Genomic DNA, 12,461 nt, shown 5'->3' on the forward strand with positions numbered 1-12,461 from the left:
TTTTTTTTTTTTTTTACAAACATGCAACACAATGGTGACAGTTCATTAAGTGGGGTCTTTAAACAGTTACCCCTCTGGTCTTAAGTGCCGTCTATACCTTCTCTGGATAGACTTTGTTGTCAATGGAGTGATAAAAGTGTTGTGATGAGTAGATGGGCTGTAGTGTTGGGTTTATAATTTGCAGCTATGTCCCTCAGTATATTGACATGTGCCTTGTGTCTGCCAGTAAGAGGCTGGTGACCTACCCCCTTGAGCTTGGCCAGGGCATGGACAGTGTTCTTGATGGTGTCGGTGGGGATGATGTCCGAGTTGTCTCCGATGAGATAATCCTTGCGTGATTTGAGTGTCAGCTCGACGTCAGCCTTCAGCTCGATGATGTAGTGGTGGCTCCCCTGTCTCCTGATGACCAGCACCTTTACTATGTTCTTGCCGTAGCCTGTTCGCACAAACTCCACATTCTGCACACACAAGGAGCAGATTAAACAGGTGTTTTAGACTGTGCATTGACTTCATTTGATGTATGATTGTTTCGCGTTCTGTTTTTCTTATTTCCAGTTTGTTCTTCGGTCACTTTGTAGTCACCTGTGTGCATGTGGGATATTTGTGCAGCACTTTTTATAGTTTAGATTAATGTCTTACCTGTAACAGATTGATGTGTGTGTGTGTGTGTGTGTGTGTGTAATTTTTGCTGATGTTTCTGTGAGTGTGATACATGTACTAACAACTATGAGTTTAATTTAATGTCTAACTGGTCCCTGATTAGTTGCTTAAGCATGATTATTTTCCACCTTCCAGCATTCTTTCATATATAATGTAATATAGTATAATGTATTAGTAAAATGTTCAACTTTCAACTCTCAAAATAGAATATATGAAATATATGTATTAATAGGATTTGATGAAAATATGTACATTTGTATTGTCAGATTTCTCCGACAGGATCATTAAAAGCTGTCTCCATGTGATAATATATTATCCACCAAGTGAGGAATAAGAAATTTGAAATCAGTAAATCAATCTACATTAATAATAATATTTGACCGTTTACAGCATCAGGGTTTGACAATAGTTTTTGATTTGAGACATTTATTTTCACTGGCCCGGTGGTCGTTCACCCCAAAAGTCAGATAAACTCCGGTGCTAAATCATTCATGGTCTCTAAAAATTTTTGTGTTTTAGAACCTTTTTTGTGATATATAATATAAAAATGGTTACCTGATCTGAAGGGGTTGCCATAGTATCTTCCTTTCCTTCGCCTGCTGTCTGTCTGTCCTCAGTCCCTGTCCCGTGTCCAGCAGAAAGTGTCTCTACTGATGAAGGAGGATTTTGTGGAGAGGGTGGTGCTACCTTTGCACTTCCGTTACTGGAAGTTATGTGAGGTTATGTTCAACTGAAGTTCAACTTATTTTTACGTGTTTAAGTGCATGTAGGTGTAGACTTTTGTCTACACAAGGGGTCAGCAACCTTAGGCACAGGGTAACTGAAAGGGAAATGGAGAGTCGCCCTCTCATCCTTTGCAGATTCGCAGATATACTCCCTGTCTCATATTAAAGGACCTCATGGCGGGTGGTGTCATAATTAAACCTAATGTTAATCTTAATGTTAATGTGACCCACTGATTAACAAGAAAACTTTAAAATGGCACTTCATATTGAAAAGGTTGCCGACTGCTTGTCTACATGCACATGTAGGCTCACAGAGAAAACCCAAAGTCTAAATACAGATCTTTTTGTTTTGTTTTATTTTGATCCGCCTGTTGTTTTCGCACTGATGTCTGTGGTGTGGAAAGTATTCTCATAGTCGAGTTAGTCAGGTTATATTTTAACATTAAATAGCTGAGACATCCTGTGCAGACATGAATACTTACAGTAATAAATGTATGCAGGAGCAAATCCTCCAAACCTATAAATCTGAGGTTTTATTCAGTAAACAGACAATAAGGCACCCTCTATAAAGGCTTTATAAATATTAACTAATAGCTTTATTCAATATAATTTAGTACTGTTCTGTAGATAAGATGTAAATCATGAATAAGAACAAGTGTTGGGTTGTCAGGTTGTGACAAAACAATGGGAATAAGGAACAGCTACTCTTCTCATAACTTGTGTATAAAGTTTGGCCTTTTCCATGGCTAACAGTCCATCGGAGGAGGATCAATACCAGTCAAGGACCTTTTTTTTTTCTCACAACCTAGCAATGCATAAGTTGTTATTAATTTATTGATTTATTTACCAAAAATGTTAAATATATCTTATTTATTCATACATAAAACCTTGAATTAGTGTACCAAAGAGGTCAAAACTCTAGCAACACTTCTAGTATACAGAACAACTTTATGTGTGAATGAAACACATTACAAACAACATGTACATTGGGTAGGTATTAAATAACAAATAACAAATCTAAAAAGGTATGAAAGACTACCAATCATATCTCTCCACAAACATATCAGCCAGATGGGCACCTACAGAGATGGTCTGGGTATATGGTCATGTGGGTTAAGGCCACTTGTTGACCAGACATGCGATGAGAAGTGAGCGGAGTGTCCAATAAAGGACACAGGTGATACCATATTTGTCCATAAACTGTAGAAGTGCCTATTTTAATTACTATTTTACTGTCCATGTTTTACTGTTCACTAGTAGTTTTCTTATTGTGGAACTACAGATTAGAGGGGTAACTGCACAATTTAAGCTTTAGTGACAATATAAATTAAATCTCATCCTCAACTTAAATCTCAAAATCAAAACGTTTTATTTCATCAATCAGCCTCCATCGGTGTAATCAAAGTGTTTTATTTCACTGCTTTCTTACAAGATGAAAGAGTCTTTTGACCAGATGCTTTACAGTTCAGTGATCAACAGCCCCATCGCTAGTAAAAGATGACTGTGGCTGTACTGAGAAGCAGGTTCAACCTTTGAATGTGAAGAACAGTGCTGGAAAAGACAAAAAAACTCTCACTGGATAAGTCAAGGTACAGAATGTAGACTCACAGATTAAGAGCTAAACATTTAATTGAATAGTGCCCCTATATACTCTCACAGTTCCTTCAGTATTCCCCTGTCATGTGACTGCATCTTATGACTTCCTGTTTTGCATCGACGGGCAGCTGCACTGCACTTTCAAAGTTAGTCAATCATGAAGCAGACAACCTGATAAAAGATTCCCTTTTTTGCTCTCTGCTGTGTTCACTGCACTTGGAGGAGGCGTTCAGGATGGCCACACGCTTCAGTTTATGCTTCCACATTATTATCACATCTTTGTGTAGCACAGTGGACAGTTCTGACATTTCCTGTAGGAATGAACATGGTGAGCCTGTTGATTGGTGAGTTGATATGATACACTGTTTGTGTACTGACAAGAATGGAGTTTGAATGGCACAGTACAGTTGAAGCTCTTAGCTATGATGCTTAAAATGTCTTGTGTCTTTGGACGCTAAGCAGATGAACTGTATATTGTTTGTACAATGTTTTGTATTTGGGCATTAAATCAATATAAAATCTATTAAATTATTCTCTATTTCTCTCTCTCTCTCTCCACTGTAGGTTTATCATCTATAAGGTGCCCAAGTATAAGATTGGTGAGGTCGGCAGCGGGGTGGATTACATGTACCTGGACTCCTCAGTAGGGAGCTGGCAGATGAGTAAATTCATGGTTAATACCAGTCAAGGAGCCATAGGGAGCACACTGAACCAGCTTTACATGGGAAAGGCCTACAAGGTGAGATTATGTCCCTGCTCTTCAAGTGGGTTTTATACACTTGTTCCTGTGTAAAGGAAGATAGACACCCTTGTGGCTTTAATCAGACTAAATGCTGGTGGCAGTTTGCAGAGTCATCAGTGCTCTGTTTCCTATGGGGGAACTGAGCTGAAGCTGGGCATGAACAGACTTCCCCAGCCAGAAGGAGTAAATCACACAGGCCTTCCTCATGCCATTTGCTTTGTGTTGAATGTAATGACACACTTTGCAGTGTTTGGAGATCAATCTCTGTGCAACATCAGAAGAGTATTTAAGACCAAATAAAAAAACGAAAAGAAAATATTACCGTTGATGAGACTTTTTGGGAAATATGCTTAATCGCTTGCTTAGACTAGGAGATTGATTCCCCTGTCATGTTTATATGGTAAGTATGAAGCTACACTCTAGTCAGCTGCTGGTTATGTTAGCTTAGCATGGCATAAAGACTGGAAACAGGGGGGGAACAACTAGCCTTACTGAACAGATATGAGACTTTGATTCTGTCAGTTAACTCTCGGCCTAAAAACAAGCGTGTTTCTATTCCTCTAAGAAATGAGGGGCTGATCAAAAATCTAAACTCACATCCCCAAAAGTGTACTTCTCTGTATATAAACCAGTATCTCCCTTAGTCTAACAGTTCAGTCTACGCACTCTACAATGATGCCCCGCCGATCCTGGATTACATACAAGGATATGGACACACTAAAGGTACAGCGCATTATCAAAATTCAGGATTTTGCCTTGATTTCAGTGGGATGAGTTTTGATTGTGACTGCATTAAAATGCTGATAACACTTCTTTTACTTTATTTTCTGACAATACAATAGAATATCATACTCTTTAAAAGGCAGTATGTGCATTATCAAATAATATAAAGTATTGTGTTTATAGTCGTATGTGTGTTGCATCGTGTGTTGGTACTATTCAGACTCTTCAGACAATTGTTATCTGATTCCAAATTTTGAAGTTCTTTTCTAATCTATTTTCAGTTGTCTACCTATGCTAATATAAGAATTGTTCCTTTTTTAATGTGGTGCATTCAAAGATGTGTTTGTTTTTGTGTCTGTGTATTTCCAGGCATCTATTCATTATTTGCAATGCTTTGATTTAGCAAAAAAGAACAGATCAATATGGTTTTGGTGTCAGGGTGAACAAACATGTAAAGAGCATCCGTCTGATAACTGCTGTTGACTCTGGATTATCGATTACCGCCATGACATGACTGATGATGGAAATGTTTGCAAGAATGCATGCCAGTTCACATGTATGTGTGAGTCCTTATACGTGCTTTGAGCATTGTTTTGTGTGCATCCTGCAGGGGTACTGCTCTTTGACCGCTCTCAAGGTTTCTGGCTGTCGCACACTATTCCCCATTTCCCCTCGTTCCCTGAGAGAGGCTATCTCTACCCCTCCTCTGGCAAAGTCAATGGCCAGACCGCACTCTGTGTGACCTACCAGTATGAACAGTTCCTCCGTATAGGTGAGTGAACGCTAATGAGGCAACAGTGCCAGACTCAGTCCAGCTTACAAAATTCTGTATTTGCTGAAAACAAGAAAACATTTACACAGTGATTAGGCCTTATGTAAGTCAAGTACAGTTTTATCTATATAGGCAAAAATCACAAATCACAATTTGCCTCAAGGTGCTTTACAATCTGTACAGCGTATGACACCCTCCGTCCTTAGACCCTCCATTCACCCTCCAAAAAACTGGAAAAATGGAAGAAAACTCAGGAAGAGGCACAGAGGAGGAATCCCTCTCCCAGAGCAGACAGACATGCAATAGATGTCCCATGTACAAAACAGACAAACAAAATCATACTATATTCAAATTAGGATGAGAAACTGAAACATGTAGTATATGTAAATATATGTAAACTTGCCACACTGAAAGAGAGAGAGAGCAAGAAAGAGAGGGGAAGAGAAACTCAAACAGTTGGTGGTTAGTGTAAACAGAAACAAAACGGATAATAGATGTGTACAGAAAAGATCAATAGTGTGAGAGAAAATCAAAACATATACAGGTTTTGGCCACAATTTGGCCAGAAAGGCCATCAGTGCGAAATAACCATCTCAAACACAAATTATTACAAGTAATTATCGCAAGTTTTTTATTTTTCATTAAACATGTGATATAGCACAGCAGTAAGAAACATAGCAGCATTGTTAGCAAAGCTCTTGATGAATGTTGTCCACGGTGTTTCTGCACTGATTAGAGGATTTGAAAGCCTGATGCCCTTTGTTTTGTATTGTGACAGCCTGTATTTTATGACATTAATCAATGTCTTCAAGTTCTACCAGTTAAAGACATTTTTTAATGGCTAGCAGCTGTTTAAAGGGACATGTCCACATTTGGGGAAGTGTAATCGCTTGCCATAAGATACACAGCAAGATGAAAATTAATTGATTCGTCAGTGAGACCGGCCGACTACAATTTTGTATTGGTAAAGGGAAATCTGGATTACATAAAGCATTTAGATAAATAACAAAATACATGACTAAACAATGAAATGAATAAATTAATATGTAAATTATAATAGTGTTGTTCTTTGATCAGATTGACACAGTTAGACATATCCACTATTTAAGTTGGTATTGATTTCATATTGTAAATCAGCAAAATAATAATTAATTTCAACCCCATCAGGTAAAATATAAGTATTTTTTAAATGAGCTATAATTCTGTTTCTGGTTTTTAGGTATACTGTCCATCTTTATACTGTAGCATCCCACAGTGCACCCTGTAGTTTTCTAACATACAGTATCTCTTATTTCTCTCTTTCTTGTGCTGCACTCTCCTCCCTCTCCAGCAAAGCAGATGGCGTACATTTACCCACGTTTCTATAACTGTTCTGTACCTGCTGCCTTCTTGGTCGACCTGCCACAGTTGGCCCAGTTATGTGAGGGGATCAAACCAACGCTGGCCTCAGATAAGAGAGTGGAGCAGCTTTTCTCCACCCAAGGGGACAAGTTTGTCAGTTTTGTCAAATCCGAACACTTTGTGGATGGTAAGATAGTCCAGTCATTTTTATTTTTATTTGTAGGCATTTAGTTGCTCTTTTGCTGTGCTGTACAATATCTATGTATTGCAACAAAAGCACTTTTTTGTGTTTTTTGGGAAACAATGGAGTTTCACAACTGCTACTGGCATTAGAACAGTGACAGTACTCCACAGAAATTCTTGCAGCAAAACTATTATTGCAAAATCCTCTATCTGCTACTGTCTTGTTTGCACATTTCACTCATTATCAGGTGCAGACACACTATCATCTCAGGACAGTGAAGCGTATGAACACACCCCACCCGAGGCCTTCTGAAGTACTTCCTGCCCCCAAGTTGATGCAGTGACACTTGTCACATTTTATGGCCTCAGTGTGGACAGTTGCTGAGCAGCAATCCTTACCATTCAGATTGTTTCATTTGTAGAAAAGATGGGCATTTTTACAATTAAATATTAATGAATTATTAATCTCGCTAAAGGTCCTGTGTGTAACATTAAGAGGATCTATTGGCTGAAGTGGAATATAATATGCATAATTATGTTTTCATTAGTGTATAATCACCTGAAAATAAGAATAGTTATGTTTTTGTTACCTTAGAATGAGCCTTTTATATCAACAGAAGCTATGGGTCGCCTTCCATGTCCTACAGTAGCCCAGACTGGACAAACTCTGGCTCTTGATAGGGCAGTTTTTTTTTCTCAGGTGGAAGCGAGGGAGTTACAATCTGCAACTGCTCCGCAAGATGCCACTATATCCTACATACACACTGGTCCTTTAATTCTTAAAGACTAAGAAAATCAGAAAAATAAACACAGACATGTTTCTCTGTCTTATCACTTTAATAATTTTGTAACCCTTTGGGAGTTCACCACTCTAAACTAATATGTCAAGATTATGAGCCCTGAGCATGAAGGTTATATTTGTGCTGTAAAAAATCACAGAACTCATTTAGATTTGAATTCCTGGACTTATTACAGCACAATCACACATCTTAGAACTTCCTATTTACCTAATGTTCACTTATGAAGAACCTTCAGTTGAGTCAGAAAAGTTTATATTTGCATTTCATTTACTTTTCTTTTACTGTCTCTTAGTTTTCATCATTTGGGAAAGTAGCCAAGACAAGAAAAATAAAACAGTTCGGATATTATTTAACACATTTATCCTATTCTAGTGCATTTTAATAACCAAGTGAGCTTACATATATCTACTATGTGCTTTTTATGTCATAATGCAACTGAACTCAATGCCGTTCATTCAGACATCTACACGGGCTGGGTGGCTCAGGTTCTGGATGCTGACCTGCTGGTGGAGACCTGGCAGACACAAGGCCATGAGCTGCCCTCCAACTGCTCCCTGCCCAAACACACCATGAACATCAAGAGGATTAGGCTTCCAGGATCAGTCCTGTTCCAGTCCCACCATGACCACTCAAAGTGGTGCGTGTCACGGATCTATGAGGACCAGGTTACCTGTCTAGGGGATCTGAACAGGGAGAAGGCCCAAATGTGGCGTGGTGGGGGGCTGGTCTGCTCCTTCAACCCTTTGATTTACAAGGCCTTCAGACAGGTGGTGGACAGCTACATTGGCTGTTGAATAAAAGAGGAAGATAGGATGGGTGGGACTGGATTAGTCCCACACAGCATGGTTTAAATCTGTTTCAAATGTATGGGACTAAAAGTGAAGGTAGATCATGTTTAAGCAGCTGGCATGCAACCATCGGACCACACAAGTATCAAATCATCAATCAAGTGTTTAAATGTAATGCTCTTTGATAGCTACTTGGATCCCAGCTTAATACATTTGTGTAGTAAACTACATGATCAGTTATGAAATGATGTGAAATGCATCTTGACAGTTTTCCTCAATGAAAAGAGCAGAATCCCCGGCAAATTTAATACAATGTTTTCCACTTTCTCTGTATATGAAAATTTTTCTGTAAATAACTAAAAATTAGATTTGTAATTGATGGTTTTATGCAAAGACTTTTCTGTGTTCTGGTACATATTGCATATGATCTGGATGATTATAGCAACAGTTTTCAGAAAATGTATTTATTATTTAAATAATTTTCACCAGCTGTGTGTGTTTTGTATAATTGTATAATATATATAATAATATAATTTTTGTATAATCTTAATTTGTTTACAAAGTTACAAAGGCCATACATACGATGTGTCTTTATGTTTAAGTAAGTGTTTCCTCGTCATCACTAACTCACATTTTAACAAATATCATCCAGTCGCATCACAGGACTTCCCTGAGTTTATGTTAAATATAAAAACATTCATTTCTTTACTTTATGTTTTTTGAAAAACTGCAAATCTGAATCAAATATGTCTAGTTCCTAGAATAATCAAACTTTATAAGACAAGACGGAAAGTGAAAGAGTAGCCCCTCCGGTGAAATGCCCCTCCCTCATTACTACCACAGGCTTCACTCCCAACTCCTCTACTGGAGCTTGCCCAGTAGTCAGCTGCAAATCAGACTATGGTTGTACTGGTGTGTGTTTTGGTGCTTCAGGAAAAGGAAGCATTTTGCGCAATGAAACTTTCCTAGATGAATGAAAGGCTCTATCAACGTCCATTCTGTATCTTTTGAATGTTTTGTTTTATTTTACACAGGTGGAAACTGTGATTGCATCATTATGATGTTTATGTATTTGTTACCTTGTCAGGAAGATGATGAATAACTTAAGTATGCAGTGTTTTGGGTAAACAGTGTCACCTAGTGGTCGAACTGTTAGAATCATCATCAAATTCTGTTTTTTCCAAGAGGATCCATAGAAAGGGAACACAAATACTGATATTGTCCTTTACATGTAGACTATTATTGCACCCTAAAATGAACAAATCCTATTGTTTAGTTTCCAATAAACACCAACTTATTTTCCTATTTTCTTAATACCAATAAAGACAACAGTCTGATTCTGTCTTGTTTAAAGACACTAATTTCTACAAATTTCCCCAAACCAAAACAACGGCACTGGTAGCAGCATGGAATCACAATTTCTAAACCACACCAAACTCCCCAGCTTTTGAGTCTTATGTCGTACATCTACTAGTTCCTGGTTCAGCACCGCCTTTACCTCTTCCTGTTTGACTCTGTGCTGTTCCCACCATGTACTGTGTGACGGGACTGCTGCTTCTCCTTTACTTTATTGCCTTTAATTACTGATACTCATTGCTGAAGAGTGACTGGAAAGGCAAATGGGAAAGAGGAGATGACGTGCAGCAAAGTGCCACAGGTCGCAGCAGCAAGGACTCAGCCCTGGTACATGGGACGCCAGCTCTACCAGGTGAGCTATCAGGACGCCCCTTGACTATGAGTCTAATGAACATTTCCCTGAACGTTGCCATTGTTTCTGCTCACCCATTAAGGCATCCAAGTCAGACAGTCTTATGAAAAACTAAAGCAGCTCAGTAGCTGGGTCAGAGGGTTCATGCAGCTGAAAAGGCATCCAGCAAACATCCAATAACAACAAATATGCCACCAAGATTGTTATCAGCAAAAACATCTGAACTGTTCTGTCATATTCTTCTATGATTCACAAAACTGGTTCAACCAGCAGAGACAAAGAGAACAAGCATGCCCTTTAAGTGAACTATTATTGATGCACTTGTAGTTTTAATTTAGATTTCAGTTTCAGTTACTTTTATCTGTTGTAATACTCTGATGGATGCAGTATTTCAGCTTACGTCAAACTTTCAACCTCATTTCACTTTCATAATGACAATTCTCTCTTGAAAAGTATTCAGAACTGCTTCTTGAATACAAAGAAAGTATTAATTCAATACTTTCTGCTACTTTCTACTTTCGTAAGAACAGTTCCTTTTCTGTGGCTCTTCATGCTTAAGCTATGAAACAAGTGTTTACTTTGAAGGGTATCAATGTCACATCCACATTCATTAACACAGCCAGTCCAACTGGTTACTATACGCTAAAGCCCCAGCTTATAACAGGCAGATCAACATTCTGGTGACAACATGAAATTTATGAATCATTTACAACTATGTTTCTGAGTGAGGAACCAGGAAGTTAATGACATATGGGAGATGTGGGTGTCAGTTTCATTTAATAGTGTCTAAAGCTGCTTTGCAAAGAGATGCACAGTTGATTGTGAAGAGACAAGACGATGGCCGGATACGTGAGTAAAAAGTTTACAGAGTTAAAAAGGATGATAAAAACACTAATTGAAATCTAAAATGTTAAAATGCAAAACATGTTAAGCTTCATATGTTTTAGAAGAAATGTCAGAGTAACTGGCAGCCACAGTAAATTAGATAAGTGCAGTGGTATAAAAGTTTGTACAGTGTAAGGATTGTAAACATGTTTGCTTTGTTTTCGATGTGACATATTCTTTAAATATTACCTGACTTCTCAATACTCTTGAAATGGAACTGGCTGTGTTGCACTTTTGGCTGATTTAATTTTGTAGGTCAAGTAAAAAATAAATACTTTGTTTTCCACATATGAGTTATGTGTACAGTACATCATTATTTTTTAGTAGTATTCGGGTTTGCGTATGGACCACTCCTCCAGACATGCTCCAGCATGACCGCAGTGTTTGCAGGGAACTACCGTGATGGTTGTTTCTAGAGCTTTCAACCACACATCATAGCCTTCATCAGCAAAGCCTAACGCCAATCTCTGTTGAAAGATTCAAGGTTGAAAGCTCTGGAAATAGCTAGAAAGGGACCTTGAGTTAAAATTATTTTGTCACCAAAGCTACTAATCAACAACAGATATTTATGTACGTAATCAGCTTAAAGTTCAATAATATTTTTAGAATGGCAAAACATCAAAATGAACCACCGCACACTGGAATGACTTAACTGTGATTTATTTAGGAGCGCACAACGCTTTTTCGCCTGCAGGCATTTTTTTAATGGCACTTTGTAATCGTCTTAAATAAACTTTACACCGGATTTTTTTTCGTCCACTATTTATTCAAATTAAACACAAGGAATTTTCATCACTGTCCCAATGACCTGCTACATTTTTCAGAAAATGTTATATATTAAAGGCCATCAACTGATTAATCTGTGGAAACAGGACTGTCTCCTGTCCTTGTAATTGTCATGATTTGATGTTTGATTGTTTCAGAGAACACTGATGAGATTCCTCGTGGGTATTGTCCTTTTTCAAGGGGGTGATTCAGATGTGAAATGCAGGGATGACAAAGGAAATGTGGTGGACTGGTTGGTGGAAATTTTAAGTTGCTTATGTTGATCTATTCTCAGAGTCAGCTGAATACATAATGAAATGTATGTATCTCTGTATCATCAGGTATATTTTATACAAGTTGCCCAGTGGGACTGGTAATGGTTTGTCATATCTGTACATGGATGACAGCACCAACAGATGGAAAGTCAGCAAAAAGAAAATCAACAGTAAATCTGGAACTCTGGCGAACACCCTGAAACCTCTTCTTGACTTCTACAAGAAACAGGTGACGTATTAAAGGATGTGTGGTCCTGTAACCTGGCATTACTGCAGGGCCGGCTCTAGGCATAGGCGATATAGGCGGTCGCCTAGAGCGCCATCTGCTGGAGGGGCGCCGCCAGTCACCCTCGAGGGAGAAAAAAATAATAAAAATAATAATAATAATAATAATTTTCGATGCCCACTGGCGCCCTCCCTTCGTGTTCTGTCTTGAAAATAATAAATATTAACAAAATAAAGAAACAGATAAACAATGACATGTTTCTCACTTGTGGT

At 38.2% G+C, this 12,461-nt stretch overlaps 3 protein-coding genes across 4 annotated transcripts in view; 2 read left to right on the forward strand and 1 right to left on the reverse strand.

Moving 5' to 3' along the window:
• The window catches only part of uox (urate oxidase), a 5,514-nt gene extending 4,160 nt beyond the window's left edge, over positions 1–1,354 (reverse strand). The window contains exons 1-2 of the mRNA XM_035654101.1: positions 1,216–1,354; positions 246–458 (exon numbers count right to left, since the gene is read on the reverse strand). The gene's annotated coding sequence lies outside the window, so the exon portion shown is untranslated. The remainder of the gene's footprint in view (positions 1–245; positions 459–1,215) is intronic.
• A 1,772-nt stretch (positions 1,355–3,126) lies between these two features.
• Positions 3,127–9,633, forward strand: dnase2b (deoxyribonuclease II beta). The gene is made up of 6 exons (XM_035654100.1): positions 3,127–3,325; positions 3,546–3,720; positions 4,368–4,446; positions 5,057–5,218; positions 6,549–6,746; positions 8,002–9,633. The coding sequence occupies exons 1-6, from the start codon at positions 3,216–3,218 to the stop codon at positions 8,334–8,336; spliced, it is 1,059 nt and encodes a 352-aa protein (XP_035509993.1). The 5' UTR covers positions 3,127–3,215; the 3' UTR covers positions 8,337–9,633.
• A 215-nt stretch (positions 9,634–9,848) lies between these two features.
• LOC118322422 (deoxyribonuclease-2-alpha-like) overlaps positions 9,849–12,461 on the forward strand; it is a 5,742-nt gene continuing 3,129 nt past the window's right edge. Inside the window, exons 1-3 of one of the 2 annotated variants that reach the window (XM_035654098.1) lie at positions 9,849–10,038; positions 11,847–11,941; positions 12,030–12,192. In XM_035654098.1, the coding sequence (XP_035509991.1) occupies positions 9,964–10,038; positions 11,847–11,941; positions 12,030–12,192 (333 nt within the window). In that variant the 5' untranslated portion in view covers positions 9,849–9,963. Of the gene's footprint in view, positions 10,039–10,061; positions 10,888–11,846; positions 11,942–12,029; positions 12,193–12,461 lie in introns of those variants that run through there. The other variant, XM_035654099.1, reaches the window with a different exon arrangement.

This window comes from Morone saxatilis, unplaced genomic scaffold (assembly GCF_004916995.1).
Source record: "Morone saxatilis isolate NCDOM2014 unplaced genomic scaffold, NCSU_SB_2.0 Contig12, whole genome shotgun sequence".
Lineage (NCBI taxonomy): Eukaryota > Metazoa > Chordata > Actinopteri > Moronidae > Morone > Morone saxatilis.